This window comes from Malaclemys terrapin, chromosome 3, assembly GCF_027887155.1.
Source record: "Malaclemys terrapin pileata isolate rMalTer1 chromosome 3, rMalTer1.hap1, whole genome shotgun sequence".
Classification (NCBI taxonomy): Eukaryota; Metazoa; Chordata; order Testudines; family Emydidae; genus Malaclemys; species Malaclemys terrapin.
This window is the reverse complement of record NC_071507.1, coordinates 110347440-110369415: the sequence shown is the minus strand read 5'-3', so window position 1 is coordinate 110369415 and position 21976 is coordinate 110347440. Positions and strand designations below refer to the sequence as shown.

Below are 21976 nucleotides of genomic sequence, written 5' to 3'. Positions count from 1 at the left end.
AATTTAGGGCTTTTGTCCAGAGGATGAAAATATAATCAATATATATAAAACCTGCTCACTCTTAATGGCCTAACTCCAAACCTCTTTTACAGAACGTTATGTTGGGGGGGGCAATAAAGATTATGTGTTACCCATTACGTTAAACTATCTGTCCCAACTTGTATTTAGCTCAGACACACTGATTTCTCTTCCCAGACCTGAAGAACTCTGAGTAGTTCGAAAGCTTGTATCTTCCACCAACAGAAGTTATGCCATTAAAAGATATTACCTGGATCACTGGATGATTACCTGTTCTGTTCATTCCCTCTGAAGCACCTGGCACTGGCCACTGCTGGAAGACAGGATACTGGGATGTATGGACCTTTGGTTTGACCCACTGTGGCCATTCTTATGTACCTTACAAGATATTTCTATTCACAAAACATCCTTAGAACAACAAAGATTTTTGACGTGTTTACAGTGATGCATATACTAAGCCAGGACAGGATCAAGTCCAAAAGGTGTCTCTGGAGAAAAAATGTCTAATGGTAACTAATGGGTCAAATGCACATACAATCGGAACACCATTTTAATGTAGCACTATTGAACGAAAGCCATAACTGATGGAAACAGGCTAATCTATTCTTTCCCTGGGGACTGGCATAAATTCAAAATAGTTAACGTTTAATTCTCTCAAAAGGAAAAATCTATCCGCATGAGCCGATAGAACAATGAATATAAACATTTCATTCCAGTTATGGGGAGAGGCAATACACTAGTAGCTCAAATATACCAGGCTTCTGATATGTCTTTTTGTGAGAAAAGTCAATAATGGTGAGTACAGTCTTACAATAATACTGCATGAAAACTACAGATTAAACCAAAAAAAGCTGCTAACGAAAAACAAAGGTAAGTAAGAACACTACAGAAGTACATGGACTGAAAGAATGTACAGAGAATTTAATCATAAGAAAACTAATTGTACTGCTATGAAAATACTAATTTTCTGTGAAAAAAAATAAATAAATAATTATTAGACATCTAAGTTAACTATTGAGAGAAGTGAAAGAGTTCCTCTCTTGAGACGAACAGGGCAACTGACATCTCTTGGTGGTATTGTTTCACTGTTCCAACTGCAGACTTAGCATTAGAAGAGTGAATTGGTTGCCGTTTAGGTCTGGTCTACACAAATAAATTAATAACCCATTCCTGACACCCAGTTCATCTGCAACTGTAGACCGGGGGGGGGGGGTGAGGTGGGGGGACAAGAGGGACTGTTCAGCATCTGAACCCCTCAAATATAGGGAAGACTTGTTTGATGCTCAAATCAGTTTTTAATGGTTTATACTTGCAGTTAAATCAGGTGTAGATGAACTGATGCTTAACCTATTGCTGGCTCCTGTTAGCAATGTGATTTTTTTCTAGCATAGAGCACAGCTCTTAGAAGGCTCTTTGTAACTAGAAGGTCTAGATCAGGGATCGGCAACCTTTCAGAAGCGGTGTGCCGAGGCTTCATTTATTCACGCTAATTTAAGGTTTCATGTGCCATACATTTTAACGTTTTTAGAAGGTCTTTCGATAAGTCTATAATATATAACTAAACCATTGTTGTCTGTAAAGTAAATAAGGTTTTTAAAATGTTTAAGAAGCTTCATTTAAAATTAAATTAAAGTGCAGAGCCACCCGGACCGGTGGCCAGGACTCGGGCAGTGTGAGTGCCACTGAAAATCAGCTCGCGTGCCGCCTTCGGCACACGTGCCATAGGTTGCCTACCCCTGGGTCTAGATTTTGTTTGTTTTAAGTGAAACACTGTTAGCAAAAATGCTCCTGGAGTTTGAATCCATGGGATATGTGGAAATTCCAGGGGTATACATCTTCAGTACACATGCTAAATTACCATAATTTATTTAGACTATTATTACAGCCACAAACAAAACTCAGTAAAGCTGTTTGAAACTGACAATTTAACAATTTTGCATTGGTCACAGTATGAATTGCTGGCCTTCTTATATTTTAAATGGTAATAGGAAACTGTTTTTCCTTTGAACATAAACTAAATGTATTAAACTGCTTGTGTACAGTCTGTTTCTGTACGTCTGACTTAGTCTACGAGTATAGCTCATATGTACAGCAATGTGACAAAAGCACACAAAAACTTGATTGTCTGTATAAAACTTTATACTGTGATACTGACATTATAAACTGCTGGGCAAGGTAAAAATGTTGATATTTAAATGATATTTAGAATTTTGTCTGTACTGGTGCTCTCTGTTTATTGGTGCTTATTAGTATGGCCTACTAAAATGTCAAGAATTTGTCTAGCCAACTTGCTACCTCAAAAATGCTCCAGAAGCAACATTAGACACATTCTTTAAGGAAAAGAATGTAATAACCAACAGTGCACAATTAACATGATTCATCCCATCTCCATACTGGAGAATCAGTGTTTTATCCCAATAAAGGCATTCTTGTATCTTTTACTGTTGGTGTATATGCTATTTTTATGGCTCAACTAATAGTTTTGTGGTAATGTGGCAAGAACAAATAAATTAATGGCACACAGGCAACTGTAAAAGGGGCACACAAATTTAAGGAAATTTCCCCTCTGCAATGTATTGCCCCTGAAATTGATCTAGGGAGTCAAGACAATCTATATCTTGTTCTTAAGACCCTCCATGTACTTAATCCAGCCTACCTCATGGACCCTGTCTCTCTCCCCCCTTCCCCCAGTGCCTCTCTATTCACAGTCTCAACACGGCTGATGAAAAAAAAGCAACTTCTCCTTTCTTTTGATTACCTTTATCTGTCACTTCATCTGAATTAATCTCTCAAATGCAGAGGTTTTCCTTTGTCTATACCTCTTAAAATCTTCTTTTCCTCTTCACACCAATTCATTTCAACTAAATTTAACATTACAAAGCCTTTGAGATAAAGTTTATGAGAAAGATGTGATAGAAAGCAAAATTTCTTTGTATACAACTTGATGCACAGGTCCTTAGCCACACAGTTCTTCTTGTTAAATGAAAATCAGCTACAGCTGAGTTTAAGCTGAAACATTTATATACCAGTAACTCTAAGTAATATAAAGTCTTGCAAAATTCCCAACTCATGGACTACATATTACACTAGTGTTACTTACTTAATATTTTATTTGTGAAGTAAACATAATTTGATGTGATGTTTGATTTCATTTCACCTAATTAATCATGGCATTACCCTTTCTTATCCATCATCATTTCTGAGCAGCAAAGGAGATTAGCCGACATTACGGTATGCCTGCTAACACGATTGTAATTCACCCTTACAGAACCAAGGTAGGGATAGCTCAGTGGTTTGCGCATTGGCCTGCTAAACCCAGGGTTGAGAGTTCAATCCTTGAGGGGGCCACTTAGGGGTCTGGGGTAAAATCAGTACTTGGTCCTGCTAGTGCTAGGTCCAGGGGGCTGGACTCGATGACCTTTCAAGGTCCCTTCCAGTTCTAGGAGATAGGATATCTCCATTTATTTATTTAAGGTAGAATTTTTCCATACTCAAACTGCACTTACAAATGAATAAATTCATTTGTAGTTCCCCAGCCAGCCATTCTTACCCCCGAACCCTTCACGCTACAAAAGAAAGGAGTCCTGCCCATCTCCATAGCCTTCATCCCTTTTACAATTCTGAACCTGTATCTAGTCACTGGGTGTAAATGTAAATCCTGTCCCAGCACTACCAAGGGACAGAAGTTCTGGGGACCCTGAAAAGGCTAAGTCAGGTTTCAAAGGCTGTCACTCACTCTTGCCTCTTATTGGCCAGTGGAGTTTTGGGAGAGGGGAAGGAAGAGAGAAACAGCAGGGCAGAAGGAAAGTTTCCAAATTTCTTCCTCTGCTGCAGGAAATTCCTGCGACTGCCAGGGAATGGGGTTGGGGGAAGGGAAGTGTCCGGCTGCTGAAACCACTCACATATGTATTTGTCTGCTTGTTGCCACCCTCACCTCCCTAGATGATCCCTGATCCATTTTGCCACTACCAGTTTAAATGCTTGAATGATTCTGAAAGATGCCATGAACGCTGGCCTCAATCCAGCAAAACATTTAAACATGTGCCTATGCGAGTAATTTCATTGAATTCAATAGGACTACTCACGGTTTAAAGTTAAGCACACAGAATCAGAAAAGTGTAGGGTTGGAAGGGACCTCAAGAGGTCATCTAGTCCAGTCCCCTGCTCTCAACGCAGGATTAAGTAATAACTAGACCAGTCCTGACAGGTGTTTGTCTCACCTGTTCTTAAAAACCTCCAACAACAGATTCCACAATCACTTTAGGCACTTTATTCCAGTGCTTAACTACCTTTTGCTTCCCAAAAGAGTTAAAAAGTGATCTAGTTATTTTTAAAGTTACTTTATCCAGTATCCAGACAGGATTCTGCCTGGCTTGGAATAATTAATAAATACAAAAAAAGGGTTCAGTCAATGCTGCTTTCTTACTGTACAAATCTCCTCAACTTCCTGTCAGATAGAGGTGCTTACCACAAAACTTTATAACATCTCCTTTAGTGTTTTGCTAAAAACCTTGATCTAGATGATGCTGCAAGATAGAGATATGTTAGCCCCATTTGTTAATTTGGCTGTTAACCGTCTCCCAGAGCCTACATCAAATGAAACCTGCAATATGGTTATGTTTGCTTTAATGATGCGAATATATTCAGATTGTCCTTGACAAGATAGCCTCAAAGTTTATGTGAAGATAGCTTAAGTATGGGCCAGATTTTCATCTATGTGGGTTTTCCACACATATAGGGAAGAAATTTAAGAAATGTAAGGGCTTTGGCTCCCTAAATTCACATCAGCAGAGGCCTTGTACCTTCACATACCTGCAATCCCATCATCCATCTATAACTAAGTGGATAAAGAAACTGAGGATGAAAGTGCAAGAGTGAACCTCTTTCCATTGTTATTAATACTGAAAGGCACTGACTGGACATAGTGTGTCCAATTCTATTCAGTTACACCGAGACTTGTGCACAGATCGGTAGACAAAACCAGGCCCAGTAATATCTGGTTCATGGTGGCTATTTTAAAAGTAGTTTTACATAAAAAAATTTTTGTAAGAATTAATTCTCTCACACAGCTGATTTTCCAAATGAAGTTGAAATGTGTTCTAGTCAGGATACCTGACAGAGGAGTCAGGAGGTCAGTGTTATGTGAGTAAAAAGGAAGCAACACCTCTGGCTTCAAACACTTGAACACACTATCTGAATTATATACATCTAAAAGAAACCATGTTCAAATCACATTCCACAAAAAAGGCTGATATATTCTTCCGGGGGGGGGGGGGGGGGGAAGAGTTTAGAGTTAAGGCTGAAACCAATCTAATTCATCACTTGTACATCCAACCACCCACCTACCAACACTTTTAACAGCCCATACGAACGTTTGGAGACTTGCATTAACAACAAGCACAATAGTGTACATCAGGGGTAGGCAACCTGCGGCACGCGAGCGGATTTTCAGTGGCATTCACATTGCCCGGGTCCTGGCCACCAGTCTGGGGGGGCTCTGTATTTTAATTTAATTTTAAATGAAGCTTCTGAAACATTTTGAAACCTTATTTACTTTACACATAACAATAGTTTAGTTATATATTACAGACTTATAGAAAGACCTTCTAAAAAGATTAAAATTTATTACTGGCATGTGAAACCATAAATCAGAATGAATAAATGAAGACTCGGCACTCCACTTCTCAAAGGTTGCCAACCCCTGGTGTAAATCAAGGTAAGCAAGTTTCATCATGACCACTATTCAAAAATTGTTTGTTTCCTGCCCAACCCTTACCCACGTGGTTTATTGGCTCTCGATTTTTACTTCCAAAGTTATTTCCAGAAGGCAAGGACCATGGCCTAAATTTTCAAAAAAGTATAGTGATTCTGACTGCCAAATTTAGGAAACCTTAAACAGGCCTTGATTTTCCAACATAAAATGTGGGTGTTCATCACTTTCCGAAAATCAGGCCCCTTTTAAGGGGTCTCAAGTTGGGCACCCAAAAACTGAGGCACCCATAATCAGTGGACACTATTGAAAATTCAGGCTTTTACCTTTATACATCATGAACATCTACAGTGCTAACAACAACAAAAGCAAATGTCTTAACCGTAAGAAGTGCTCATGGTATAAATCCAATTTAGATAAATTCTAAAAACATCTACACAACCAGAATAGCCTCTATCTAGTACGTTTCGACAACTAAAAAATGCTCACTGTGGATCACTAAAGAAGTTCATCTCCAGTGCAAACCTGTATATAAAAGTTTATAATGTTCAGCATTTGCCAAGTGGGGCCAGTGGAAACTAGAAGTAGATGGCTAAGTAGAAGAGATGTCTTTTGGCCTTTTTGGCATTGCTCTGCCCAGCCTCATGCTACTTCATACCATTTCTATCCTTATTAGATACTTCTGAAAGCACAAAGATTTGAAGGGCTCTAGCCATTGTTGCTCTACATTAGTTACAGAAAGTAATGTCACTCAATGTATCAATTCATTAAAGAAACAAACTTCTTCCACAATTACTTCAGTACAGTGGACAAATCTTCAACATGTGTAAACCAGAACGATTCTGTAAACTAGAATGTGAAAATCAGATTATGCTCATCCACATTTAAATAGGACTTTGAGTATTAGAAGTGTTTTGCAATTCCCACCCTTCCACCTTGCTTCACTCTAAAGTTTGACCCCAAATTTCTTCCAGATGAAGAGGGGAAACTGGCAGGGGATCATTCCACTGTGTCCATGAGAGGGGTCCCTGAAGAGGGACAGGAAAATGGGTTGGGGGGAGGGATACTAACAAACTGAAGGGTGTATCCAAATTCCTCCATTAGGACTCATTGATCTGTGCTAATATGTGGGTCCAAACATGCAGAAAGTGGGATAACCTGGTGGAAAAAAATGGGATAGGAGAAGCTGTCATAAAGCAAACTGGTAAGCTATCTGACAAGACAGTCAAACAGACTGCTTGCTATTTCCAGGCTGTCTACATGAGCTTGCTGAAGATGAAAATTGAGGATCTAGTGGTCACCTTCTAGGACTCTCCCCTTTCCTCCTAGACTGCTTAGGCTACCTAGGCATAAAGGACTGGTAACAGTAGAATGATTGAGGGGAGGAATTATTTCTTTTTAGGGGGTGGACTGTAAATCCCCAAAAACTTCAGTGTAGCCTGAAAGTCCTTGAGACTGTGAATCTTGTCAGTCTGCTGAGAAACGAGGGTGTGTTCCTCAAAAGGGAGATCCTGAGCAGTCTATAGGACCTCCTGTGGAAAACATGATGATTGAAGCCATGAACACCTACATATTGTTATTGCAAATGCCATAGTCCTAGCTACAGAGTCTGCCCCATGCAATAAAGCCTGGAGAGAGGTCCTAGCCAGCAGTTTACCCTCTTCCACTACTGCCCGAACATCTTGCCTGACATCCCCTGGTAACCTGTCTGCAAACTTGAGATCATTGTCCCAGAGATAGATATCTAATCTACCCAGCTAGGATTGCTGATTCAAGATACAAAACTGGAAAACACTCAGTCCTTTTGACTGTTGGCGACAGAGAAGATAGGATTTCTCACATAATCCTAATGGGTTCCAGAATGGTCTCATCTATAAGGAGAGCTATTTAGTATATCCCTTCTGATCCCAAAATGTCCATCAACCTGTAGGAGCATTCCTGAATTACCCCCACCTGTATGCCCAGGGAGGAAGGAATCCTCTTGAACAGGTCCTGACAGGCCCCGTAATCATTTTGAAGAAGCAAAGACACTCAAGATACCACAGCCTCATTGGGCGATGACGAAGAGGGACACAAAGCAGGTTCAGTGGAGCCTCTTATAACTCCTCCAAAGGAGATTCTGCTAGGCCTGCTCAGCACCCTACTTGGTACTAGAGGTAACTTCCCAAGCCTCTTCACACAAACTATCGTGGCATCTACTAGGAGACCTGGAGGGAGAAGGGTGCAGGAAAGATCTGGTGGTGAGAAGAAACCACCTGGGTTCCAATATGGCAATTGGTAGGGCATGGACCACAACCTCTTTGTCCCTCGATCAACATGGAACCTCTGCCAGATACCAAGGACAAAATCCCCTCAATGATGGAGAGTGATGCCTCCTATCTTGGGAGCAAGACACACATGACTAAGTCTCCGATTCTGAAGAACAGCCTGAGTCACCAGACCGGTACAGCCCTGCATGGATTCAAAAATTTGGATCTGCATCTGATCCAAGTTGGTAAACCAGTGCTCCCAAAACTGTGGGGCGCACCCCCATAGGAGAATGCAGAGGAACATTCAGCCCCTAGCTCTGTTTCAGCCCAAGCTCCTCTCCTGAGCCAACTATGCAGTAATAGAGGTGGGGGCATGGACAGATTCCCATTACTGGTAAGGGCTGGGCAGCAACAGAAAAAGTTTGGGCACCATTGTGGTAAAAAGTACAACTGTATCCGTGGATGCAGATCTATATCCATGGATTTGCAGGGCTCTACCGGCTGGGGCTGTGGTACCCTCAAGTGCCGAGGACCACTGTTGAGACCGGAAATGATGGTATTGAAGGAAGCATTTTGGTCTTGCCTCTAGACAGCTCAGGGCAAGGAGGCACAAGAGGGTCGGATGCTGGCCACAGTACCAGAAGTTGATCTCTACCTATAGGCAAGTCTGATGCAGACTGAGGGTTCATTGGTACCAGATGAGAGGTCTCCTGTACTGCTGGTCCCCAAACTGTGGTATCAAGAAGGTCCCTTGACACTGTTGTTACATTGAACGGGTTGGTACATCAGCAGGGATCAGTCTCAACTTCACAGGCAACACCAGTGCCAGAATTGATGACCCCACAAAAGATGCTGCCACAACATCAGGGAGCACCTCTTCTCAAAGGACACACTACCCTCTTTCCAGCCTGTTTATTGGTTGATGGTACCAGGCTCCTTGATCTCTTGGTGGATGAGTCCTTCAAAGCACCAGGTCAATGCTTTCTTTGAGGTACTGGGGAAGGAGAGCGGCAATAAGATGCAGCAATGTCTGGAGAAACACTTCGAACTGAAGTAGAAGCAGGAAGGCTCTGATGGTGGACGCAGGGCTGCCTCCATGAGACAGAGCCTCACCTTCCTATACATTTTAGATCTGGCAACTGTTCTGGATCGGACGCTGGAGCACTGGGCATGCACATAGTGAAACAGACATGTGCAATTACTCAAAGAAAATAATATAATGAATCATTTTCTTTATTAGTAGGTGGAAGGTTAATTACATATTGTATATAAATATGTAGATAAATTAATGCATATGCCATTTTAATCAGCCAGAATCTATTTACACAAATGACTGTACCTCAGCTATATTTTCAGCATAATCTATTCACCAGAGGGAATGAAACGACATGGTCTGTAGAGAATCCATTGTAATTTTCATTCCTTCAGTAGAAAATGAGCCAAGTTTTCTTAAACGTAATTATAGGGCTTTTGGAATTAATGAAATCCATAGCAAAAATGATTAGTGCAAATGTAAAGCTTTTGGAGAAATATCAGAATTAAAAGTTGTGATGAACACACTGTTCCTGTCAATTACAGGTGCTTTCACTTGGTGACATGTGGTGTAAAGATTACACAGGTGAGCCCCTGGAATAATTTACAATGCTCTTCTCTTTCAAGTACAGAAATTGAAATCTTATTCTTGACTAGCGTATCTCCCCATCAAATCTACATTACCCAATATGCACATTCCAGAGTGACATTTTATGTAGGGTTACCAGATAGCAACTGTGAAAAAACGGGATGGGGGATAATAGGCGTCTATATAAGAAAAAGTCCCAAAAAACAGGACTGTCCCTTTAAATATGGGACATCTGGTCACCCTAATTTTATGCAACACTACAAACACTGAATTATTTTAACTAAAAATAATTTTGTTCTACTTGTATAGCATTAATGGATCTGTAGTAAGTGACATGAGTTTATATACAATATACTTTTACTTACTAGTATATTTTATTCTCAATTTGCTATCACCATTTTCAATCTTAACAGAAAAGAATTCCATAAACAAAGTATAGGCTTTTGGGAACATTCCAAGCTGGAGACAATGAAAATACTGGCAAGAGTATACCGTTATGCTTGTTGAGGTGCTAGTACAATAGGAATTTTATCATGACTTAAGGAGCATGATCAAGCTTTTATTAGTATTACCCTTGAAATAAAGGAGGTGGCATGCATTGTACATTAGACTCTGAACTACCAACTCCAAAACATGGTATGTCTACGAATGATGCAATAATACTGACAGTGAAGAACGACCTAATATCTGGAGATTCCACATTAGTAAAATTTATCCTATTAAGTAATTAAGGTCCACAAATTTATTACAATGGATACTTCAGCCTAATTGCAGGTTGAGGGCAGAGCCAGAACTGTCACCCACTCGCAGCAGGGGAATGTTCCACCTCTTCATGTTCCATCCAGTTGAGATAACTTCCACAATCAGGATAATTCAAATTTACTTTTCTAAATGATAGATTGTGTTAAATATACTTTGAGGAAAAAGTACAACAATTTCTCCTCCTGGAGAAAAGGATATATTACACCAAACAACAATTAACAGAAATCCTCTCTCTGTTCTGAATGATCCATTTCTTTTCAGTGTGGGTGGGATCTGTGGACCTTATTACTTTAAGGAAGGAAATTGTCAGGAAAGCACAAAAACTGTTCTATTCCTCTTCATGCTAAGGTCCACAGATCTGTTAAAATGGATTTTTCATAGCAGTGTGCCTCCAGGGAGGGAAGCATGATCATCCTTTAAATATGGACATCCAAAATGAGGTAGATTGTATGTAATCAATCTTCTCCATGCCCCCTTGGGCACTAAGATATGGAGGAGATGACTTCTGTCAAAAGAATGGAAATGGTAATGAGCAAGAATGGATGACCAATAAGCAGAACTTGGTAAACTAGTGGATATCAAGCAGATCTCAATAGAGACATGACTACTCTGCCCTCACACTGAATCGAAGGAGGAAATTTTCTTTAATTTACTTAAGGAATGAATGCCATGACAGTTGTGAGGACTACCTATCTGAATTAAAAGTACAATACTGGGTTTCCCAACTTCAAATAAAAAACTCCTGATTGGAGCCCCTGGCAGGCCTACTGTAATGGATAGGAAGTAAGACCACATCTCCTTCTGAGGTCCAATTCAAGTATGGCTGTAAAGAGCAACTCTATGACCTTGTGGGGTTTGAATGAAGTTCTATCCAAAGGAAGTATTTAATATGGGGACTTGTACAAAACTTCCTCTTTTTGAGCGTGCCAAGAATATTATACTAAAGAGATATGACCTTTTTGCATGGACATTCTTATACACCCACCATAAAGCACTCCTGGGGGAACTCAAGGATCACAGGTGCTGCCGCATCTCCTGACTTAAAATAGTTTCCATCATATACAGGATTTACAGGTTGATTCAATGGCTCTCAGCACCCTCACTATACAAATTGTTCCAGCACCTCTGTCAAGGATACGTTTTGCTAGTTTTAACATGGTAATTAAACTGTGGACTTTGCACCAGCCTGTAGAATAAGTTCTATTGGTTGACTTCTCTTTTGGAGTCCATCAGAGCAACACTCACTTCAATCGAGTGTTCATTTGAAACCATCTAATCCCAGCTGGAGGACCAGTCTTGCAATAGCAGACCTCCTCTGAAAATCCAATGCTAGATTTATTCAGGCCTCAGAACCATAACCTCTTCAGCCAGAAAAGCATAAACAGTTTCACTGCTACTCTCTCATTCCTATTTTTGTGTTGGCTTGGGAAAAATGGTCAAGCTGAAAAGACTTATAGAAGAGAAAGCTTTGCTCATTTTGCAAGATGTCATTGCCACCTCTCATTCTGGTCCTGGCACACAGACAGGCTCCAGGACATTTTATTTACCATTTTTAGATACAAAGAGGTTGATCACTAGCCTACCAATTTTACTTATGATGATTCAGATACCTCTGGGTGTAAGAGCAACTCTGCTAATCCGATTTCTGACATGCAAGTCTTGGTGTTTATTTCCCCCTTGGTGGGCATTTTGCTCCGGCCAGGACAGAAGAATCTCTCTCTGGGGTACGACTGATAGGGCTTTCGTAAGAACTGGGAAGAACACAATCAGAAACATTGACTGTCATGACCAGAACACATCTGTTTTCAATGGGAGGACCAGTGCCCTGAGACCTTAATGATGCCATCTTTTCCAGTTGGTGGACACTGTACTCTCTTTTTATGGTAACCATTCCCTGAACTGAGTGGGGAAGGTCCCTTCAAAATAAAAACACTGGGGGATTAGAGAATATACAACTAGAGCTAAATCTCTGTCAATGGAAGAGATAGGGTGAGATGCGGAGGGGATACTCAAGATTACTGGGTAGGCATCATATGAACTCTAGATTGTTGAAGCGTACCGACACACGATTTCAGAATTCAAAATGGATTCCAATAAGAACTGGATGTTTGTTTCCGTGACACGTGTTTTTCATTGTGGTCATCTTCCTTCCTTCCTTCCATCTTATGTCAACATTCTTCTGAGATGAGACCCTGTACCTGATAGTATTCATCTTCAGTTCAAGCCTATGGCGGACTTCCCTGACACCACATGTTTTTGTTTGTACTGAATTTGTAACCAAATCACTGTGTGTTTGCTTCAGCTTTCTATCTGCAGAGAATCCTGATCAGAAAAATTGTCTGTGAAGAGAAAAATAATTTGCCTTCTTCCCTAAAGCCAATATTATTGCTACCCCCTGGGAGCCTATGTAAAAATGCTTGAAGAAGAGAAAAGAAAAAGGCTGCCAGCCTTTTGCAGAACAAACATTGTCTGAGGATGGTAAAATGGGAATATTTTGAAGGCAAGCTTCTTTTAGGAACTTATTTAGATATTTCAGAGAGGACCCTGTGCCGTGTCCCCGAGATTATCCGGAGGAAGAAATAGGATAGGGACAGCCTGTAATACACCTCTACCTCAATATAATGCGACCCGATAAAACACAAATTCGGATAGAACGCGGTAAAGCAGTGCTCCGGGGGGGCGGGGCTGCGCACTCTAGTGGATCAAAGCAAGTTCAATATAACGTGGTTTCACCTATAATGCGGTAAGATTTTTTGGCTCCCGAGGACAGCATTATATCAAAGTAGAGGTGTACTCCAACCTGAAATAGAAATAAATCACTTGATAGATGATTTAATTCATGCCATGGCCTTTCACCTGGTTGCTGAGATTGGGAATGGGACAAAGTTGTTCCTGGAATTCTTGCACGATTCCACAGGGTATTCTCTCTAGACAATTTCTACTGACCTCATTTAATCAAACTGAGGGAGCCTGGCACCAGTTTGGGTTCTAGCGCCAAATAGGGCTGATTGAGAGAACTGCAGATAACTAAAGCAAAAGAGGGTAGTTATTGACCCTCCATTTGTTCTAGCTATTAGCTGCAAAGACATTTTCTTTTGTTGTACTTCCCAGACTGCTTGATCTTGTTGCATGACTGCCTTTCTGTAGAGTCTGTCAGAAGCCAGGATTGTAAGAGGACTTTTCTGAACACTCTGAATAGCCACAGCTTCTCATAAAGTTTCCAATTGTATCACTGGTAACGGATGTGTGTGAACGTCTGATCCCAAAGCCTCATATCTACATGAGCCAGATTTGAATCCCACTTTTTAAAAACTGATTGCTAGTCTAAAAATGTGAAAGTTCTGAATTTTCCTCAGAAAAGCTCTGCAGCAAGGAGGTCAAGTGGGGGCAGAAAAAAGCCTAGAGGGAATTTCAGGAAGTTGGGCCTTTCCCTGCTGCCAGTGACTAATGGGTCAGGTTCTGCCTCCACGATGCAAAGCAAGCTGAAGTATACATTCATGGTCTTTAGCATGAAGAAGAAAAACCTCTACCAAAAACAGTGGCTAAAAGCATTGGGAGTCTTTAAAGACTCCCTGGGTGTTAAAAAATTAAGTCTTTCAAAGGCTGATATAAACAAGCAAGCATCATAATGACAACATTTGATACACAAGATGCTCGCAAGAGACATTTCATTTAATGAGTTACATAAAATGTCTCCCAGCAGTCACTGAAGGCCACATTTTAACACAACTAACATTTAACAGACACGGAAAAGTTCAGATACCCATTTTACTGAGTAACCCCTGATCACCACCTTAGGAGGTATCAAGTACAGTAATTATGGAGTACTTATGACCGCGTAACATCTCAGCACAGTCAGCAATAAACTGGATAGAAAATTGTAAGTATAGACAACAATAAAAATCTATATCCATCTTTTATTCCATTTTACTAACACTAATTTGTTTCAATGCCTTCAACAATTTATGCGTTTAAAAATTACTGAAACTTAATTAAAATAATTTTGGAAAAGGCCAGATATTTCATAATAGGGATCTTTTAATTGCCTTTTCTTTTTATTGTATGAGGGAACTGGGAGAAATTCACTCCGAATTCCATATTGTGGGATGACTGCTCCTCTGTTTACTGGGTAGGGTGCATTTGGCACATATGCATAAAACACCAGGTCTAAAAACGAATTAGAAACACAGCTCTGACATTGAAAAAAACCTTTCTATAGTTCAATATCCTTCTATAATAATTAAATCATTGTTTCTGTGTTTTCTTTAGATTAAGCATGGAAATCAAGATGACAGGAGTCAAGTTAATAAGATCATGCGAACAGGTAAACCTACATACATGACTCCCTAAATCGAAGAGTTTTCCTGAAGTTACCAGGACAGTTACCACCCAGAATTGCAACTCCAGGTGAGCTGGAGAAGAGAGCTCTAAACTTAGCGTTAGTACTGAAAAGCTTTGCCTAAGTAAAGGATGTGATTACTAAAGTAACTAGGATTCCCTTGTATTTTCCTATAATTATGATAGGAAGCACTCTGAATACTGCAAATACCAGAGTTACCTGATTGGTAACTGTATAAAATTTACAAAGTCAATTAGCAAGTTAAATATCATGACAGCTTTGAAATAGGCTAATATCATTAGATCTCTGGTAAACTGTCCAAACCCATCCAATAACCAGGCAAAAGATTTAACTGTGATAGTGCACAATTCTTCACCATGGTAGGGGATCATATGTTTAAAACATTTATTGCCAGTGTCATCACAACACACTGTTGACTAATTAGGTTAATGAGCGATGTTGTAATCCAAGCCTAAAACATTTACAGACCTGCATAATCCTATCCACCCTGATAATAATAATAAAAAAAAAAACTGCTATACCATGGGCACCACTACCATTGCAGACAACTGTGCATTCACATAGCTCCTCAACTATCTGTAGATGGGACTGTAGAGTCAGTAGAAATCATGTTTTAAAAATCTTCATCATGACCATTCCTGCTATATCCAAGATTTCTTTTAAAAAGTTTAACTTTGAGAAAATATATTTCTGTATTAGAAAATTAAGTTCAAGAATTTAACATCAATACAGGAGTACTTACTTCGAATTTGCCTCTTGATTTCCTTTGAAGAATCTAACCAGTTCTAAAAAAGGAAGAACATCAGTACATAAGGAAATAATTCAGACGAACGAGTGTGATAATTTCATGAATTAAAATAAATACTAGTACAGTATTCAGAGTAGCAGCCGTGTTAGTCTGTATCCGCAAAAAGAACAGGAGTACTTGTGGCATCTTAGAGACTAACAAATTTATTAGAGCAACACGAAAGCTTATGCTCTAATAAATTTGTTAGTCTCTAAGGTGCCACAAGTACTCCTGTTCTTTTTACTTGTACAGTACATTCTTCTGATATTCTACTTTGAAAGTACCCTGTAGAATTTTTGAGTTAACTTGTAACTTTCCATCAAGAACTGTGCTTTGATTTTCCTCACCCTCCGCCCACACACAGAGAGCTTATTATGCAACACTTTTTACTTCATTCTCTTAGACAAGATCTTATAATTCTGGAAATTAAATGATATTTTATAGTCTTCTAATGAGTATTTTCAAGGAAATTATACCTTGCAAATCACCAAGTAATTTCCTTTCATTTATTCCTTTTATTGACAGAAAGCAGACCCCTATGTGTAATTTCTACTTACTCCTGCCTGCAAACCAATACAAAGTTACTAAATGAAAGATACTTCTCTCCCATTTTCTACACAATAAAATACTCTTTCTTCTCTCAACGTCACCCAAACACTAGCTCTGGCAACGCTAGGAAGTGTTGGAAAAGATCTGTTCATAAAGCTTACTTTTTTCCATATTGTCCCTCCCCCCCCCCCCCCCCCGCAACCTTCAAAGGGTTCATTGTGAACCAAGGATGGCATTAGAAGCACTAGCCAAAATGTTCAAACACAAGTATCCATATCCATATTTAGACACCAAGATGAAAATTGCTTGTTTTTCCAGAATTAGGAGCCCAGCGAATAAAGGATGTACCACCTTCAAAACAGAAAGCATCCCAATACAATAATTTACTAGGCAGCACACAATGCTTCTACTACCATTTGAAATTGGTGTAACTAGGCATTAACCCTGTGACTGATCATCCGGAAGTATTTCTAGAGGAGGGGAATTGAGAAAGACATAAAATGTAATTATTAGTAACTGGAATTATCAAGATTGCTAATCTTATCCACAGATGTTATGTAAAAGAGGCCTGCACAGTTTAAGGAACTTGTAACATAGAGCCTTTTGTTTATTGGCACAAATCAAGTCGAGGTTGTTTGAAACCATGGCATTCAAATATCATGGTAATGAACGTTGTATAAAAACATTCATTTCTAAATTCTACATACATACTCTGTAAATCAGGTTTAATGCATTTTAAGAGGGGGGTGAGGAAAGAGATAGAGGCTGAACCTTTAAGGGCAAGACAGGCAATAATTTCACCTCCACCCCGCAGGTGTCTGCTTTAAAATCTCCCAGGGATTCCAGAGGTGCTAGACTGCCAAGGCTGTTGAGGGAATATCTGTATCAGTGCATTTGTTGCCAGACCTAGCTACATTCTCTCCCTTCCAAAGCATTCCACTTTTGGGGCTGTGCTTACATGCTCCCAAGGTCTGTATCAGAGTCTTTTGTTGCCTTAGGTAAATTTAGCTCAGTAACACCAAATGCACTAAGTTGCAGTTCCTTAGGGCTTGTGTGGAGCACCAATTTTGCACCAAAGTAACCACATTGATATTTTCACTCTAGTGGAATCCTTTAACATAGACATGCCTTGCACCAGTGTGACTTACCCCACGAACTTCCTGGAGTGAGCCACACTGGTCCAAGCTATTTTTGGTTATACTCGTGTAAATTTCCCTTGCCCAGAAAAGCCCCTAGATTGTTTTAAAAACTAATGATAGCACAGCACCTGCAGGGAAAATGTGATCATAACATAAGATGAAAAAGATTTTCCACTCTAGTTCTATACCTTAACTTATTTGCACACACAGTTACTGATTTGGGATTTTTAGTTAACAGTGTTTCACTTCACCTAAGAAAAACAAAGCTAAATCCCAGAGTGTCAAGAAATTTCCTCTTGATAAGATCTCATCATTTTGGAGTGAAAAGAAGATTTTTCAATAGCGTTCTATAATATAAGCAACTATAGTTTAACTTTTATAGGTAGAAGTGATTATAAATTTCCTTTTCTATAACATTTCTTAAAATTATGAAAATCATTCAGAATTTCTTACAGGATTCATAGACTCATAGACTTTAAGGTCAGAAGGGACCACTATGATCATCTGGTCTGACCCCCTGCATGCTGCAGGCCACAAAACCCTTCCCTGGACTCTGCTGTTGAAGTCCCCAATCCTGTAGGGTTACCATACGTCCGGATTTTCCCGGACATGTCCGGCTTTTTGGGCTCCAAATCCCCATCCGGGGGGAAATCCCAAAAAGCTGGACATGTCCGGGAAAATTGGACATGCGGTGGCGGGCCAGCGGAGCGGGGCCTGGCCGGGCGCTCGGGGGGCCCGGCCGGCGGTGCCGGGCCGGGGGCTCGGGGGGCCTGGCCAGCGGCTCAGGGGCTCGGGGGCTCGGCCGGCGGTGCTCGGGGGGGCCCGGTGCCGGGCCGGGGGTTCGGCCGGCGGCTCGGGTGCCGGGTCAGGGGCTCGGCCGGCGGTGCTGGGCCGGGCCGGGGGCTCGGGTGCCAGGCTGGGCCGGGGGGACGGGCTGGGGACCTGCGGTGCCGGGGGTGGGCCACGCCTCCTCCCCCCACACCCTCCCTTACCTGCTTCAGGCTTCCCGCGACTCAAATGTTCGCGGGAAGCAGGGGAGGGGGCGGAGACCTTGGGGAGGGGGCGGAGTTGGGGCGGGGCTGGGGGCGGGGCTGGGGCCCCTTTAGTGTCCTCCTTTCGGAGGCACTAAATATGGTAACCCTAAATCCTGTGTTTTAGTGACTTCAATTGGCAGAGACCCTCCTGCTAGTGATCCCTGCCCCATGCTGCGGAGGAAGGCGAAAAACCTCCAGAGGCTCAGCCAATCTACCCTGGAGGAAAATTCCTTCCCGACCCCAAATATGGCGATCAGTAAGACCCCAAGCATGTAGGCAAGAGTCTCTAGCCTGACCCATGTTGGCCATTATACTATTTACGTACCATTGCTTGGTTTTCCTTGGCTACTATGTTTTACCATTAAACCATTCCCTCCATAAACTTATCTAACTTAATCTTAAAACCAGACAGGTCCCTCGCCCCCACTGTTTCCCTCGGAAGTCCGTTCCAATATTTCACTCCTCTGACGGTCAGAAACCTTCGTCTAATTTCAAGCCTGAACTTCCCCACGGCCAGTTTATATCCATTCGTTCTTGTGTCCACATTAGTACTAAGCTGGAATAATTCCTCTCCCTCCCTTGTATTTATCCCTCTGATATATTTAAAGATAGCAATCATATCCCCCCTCAGCCTTCGCTTTGTCAGACTAAACAACCCAAGCTCCTCTAGTCTCTTTTCATACGACAGGTTTTCCATTCCTCTGATCATCCTAGTCGCCCTTCTCTGCACCCGTTCCAGTTTGAGTTCATCTTTTTTAAACATGGGAGACCAGAACTGCACACAGTACTCCAAATGAGGTCTCACCAGCGCCTTATACAACGGAAGCAGGACCTCCTTATCCCTACTAGATATACCTCGCCTAATGCATCCCAAGACCGCATTGGCTTTTTTCACCGCCACGTCACATTGTCGACTCAGTCATCCTGCGGTCTACAAGGACCCCTAGGTCCTTCTCCTCTTCCGTTACTTCTAACCAATGCGTCCCCATCTTGTAACTAAAATTGTTATTAGTCATCCCCAAGTGCATCACCTTACACTTTTCACTATTAAATTTCATCCTATTTCTGATACTCCAATTCACAAGCTCATTCACGTCTCCCTGCAGAATATCCCTATCCTCCTCCGAATTTGCAACGCCTCCCACCTTCGTATCATCCGCAAACTTTATCAGCCCACTCCTGCAATCGGTTCCGAGGTCAGTTATAAATAGATTAAATAAAATGGGTCCCAAAACCGAACCTTGAGGCACTCCACTAGTAACCTCCCTCCAACCCGACAGTTCACCCTTTAATACGACCCGCTGCATTCTCCCCATTAACCAATTCCTTATCCACCTCTGGATTTTCATATCGATCCCCATGTTTTCCAGTTTAACCAATAATTCCTCATGGGGTACAGTATCAAACGCTTTACTGAAATCCAGGTATATTAGGTCCACCGCATTTCCCTTATCTAATAAGTCCGTTACTTTCTCAAAGAAGGAGATCAGATTCGTTTGGCACGATCTGCCCTTTGTAAAACCATGTTGTAATTTATCACAATTGCCATTAACCTCAAGGTCCTCAACTAGTTTCTCTTTCAGAATCTTCTCCAGCACCTTGCACACTACAGATGTTAAACTAACAGGCCTGTAGTTACCCGGATCACTTTTTTTCCCCTTTCTTGAAAATAGGAACCACGTTGGCTATTCTCCAGTCTAACGGGACCACCCCCGAGTTTACAGATTAATTAAATATTATCGCTAATGGGCCTATTTCCCGTGCCAATTCCTTCAATATTCTCGGATGAAGATCGTCCGGTCCTCCCGACTTAGTCCCATTAAGGCGTTCAAGTTTTGTTTCTACCTCAGATACGGTAATCCCCTATCCTGTATGCCCCTCTGTAATGGTGCTAGTATCCCTAATACCTTCATTGGCCTCATTAAACACCGATGCAAAATATTCATTGAGATATTGCGCCATGCCTAGATTATCTTTAATCTCCTCTCCGGCTATAGTCTTCAGCGGTCCCACTTCTTCTTTCTTTGCTTTCTTCCTATTTATATGGCTGTAAAACCTTTTACTATTGCTTTTAATTCCCCTCGCTAGGTCCAACTCTACACGGCCTTTGGCCTTTCTCACTCTATCTCTACAGGAGGAGGACTGAGTCAGCCTGCTTCTGCATTGGCTATTACAAATTTGTTCAAGGCTACCGCAATCTGTATAGTAGTTTTAAATCTGGTTTTTTTGTAACAAAAAACCTGGACATCACTTACTCTTCATAAGTCACCCAACTGCCATCTAGTGGAAAAGACTTTCCAGGTGAAATCCAGGTCCCAATGAAGTTAATGGAAGTTTTGCCATTGGTTTCAAAATGAGGCCAGGAGTTCATCTTCTGTGTGTCTAGCTAGGCTTTCAGTTCTAGCATTAAACACAATTCTTCAAATGAGCAAGGAAGAGTTTTATGCTATTTTACATCAACAACAATGATTTAAAGGCTAAGTCAGTAGCTTTCCCTCTAGAGGTTTCCCACATTAAGTTTGCAAATAAGCAAGCTCATATTTGTCATAATTTTCTTTCAAATACAGTGATAATGGTTTAGAACTTAGTCAAAATTATGCAAAACACAATTTCATATATGTACCACTTTTACATAATATTTTGGCATTACCATTACAGAATACTATGATGCGGTAGTATACTTAAGAGTCATATCTGCTTATAAAGAGCAACATTATTTACTTTAAACTATATTGGAGGAAAACAGGAACATAAAAACAAGAGTTTTAAAATGAAAAAGGCAGCCTTTTGTTTTGTAAAAGATACTAGGTTCACTTTTTCTGATTATTTCTAAACCTGGAAGTAGTTCATAGTTTGAGCAGCAATTTCCTAAATTTGTTAATTAACTTTATGTTGTATATCTTTGCCACTGATTTCAGGACAGCTCTGCCAGATAAAATCAGTGGTCCTCGCTGCATACGGTTGGTCTAATGTTCTACATAACATGGGACCTTGGCTATAATACATAGGAATAGTTCTCTACATTTATATATTTCACATGCATGCAAGAATATGTTTTTTTCTGTGCCCTTCATTTTGGCTAGAGTATTGTAAAATCTATCTAAACAGTCTATCCTGATATGGACCATTTTGCTTTGGCTTATTGTGAAAAGGAAAAGACTGTTTTAGCGCAGAAGATTTAAATTAATACATGTTAAATTTGATCCAGTAGGCAAAACAAGATCATTCTGTTACATTTGTAAATGGTAGGGTTAGAGAAGTAGACAGAGTAATGAATTGTCAGAAAATGTCAAAATACAAAAAGTGTTTTTGTACAAATCCAGAAAAGCAGCATTTCCAGCTGTGATACAGATCATAAGAGCACAAAACAGAGTATTAATGGAGCATTCATGAACTCCCCGTTGATTTCATTATCCTACATGCCATCTAAACTTTTAGCAAACAACTTTAATGTTTCTATAAACTCTAAAATTTCAGAGAAAAATGTAATTTTACTTTATAACAGTTTTTTTTTAAAGTTTAATAAATGCTAATGAAGTCTAGTTTTAAGTTACAATACATCTTTCCCAGCTGCACAGAACACTGACATGGAAAAAAAAAAAAATCAATAGGATCCACTCTATTCGCACTCCTGATGTTGCATTAGGGAGCAGCTCTAATTCTCCACTCAGAAGAGTGCCTGGCATTCAGTTTCCACACCCCACAGCTGCAGTCTAGCACAACAGCTGGCTCATATACGAGCGGCTG

At 40.7% G+C, this 21976-nt stretch overlaps 1 protein-coding gene across 14 annotated transcripts in view; it reads right to left on the bottom strand.

Moving 5' to 3' along the window:
* The window catches only part of EPB41L2 (erythrocyte membrane protein band 4.1 like 2), a 253122-nt gene that overhangs the window by 73067 nt on the left and 158079 nt on the right, over positions 1 to 21976 (bottom strand). For all 14 annotated transcript variants that reach the window (XM_054021563.1, XM_054021553.1, XM_054021556.1 and 11 more), the window contains exon 5: positions 15463 to 15505. In XM_054021563.1, coding sequence (XP_053877538.1) covers positions 15463 to 15505 — 43 coding nt within the window. The remainder of the gene's footprint in view (positions 1 to 15462; positions 15506 to 21976) is intronic.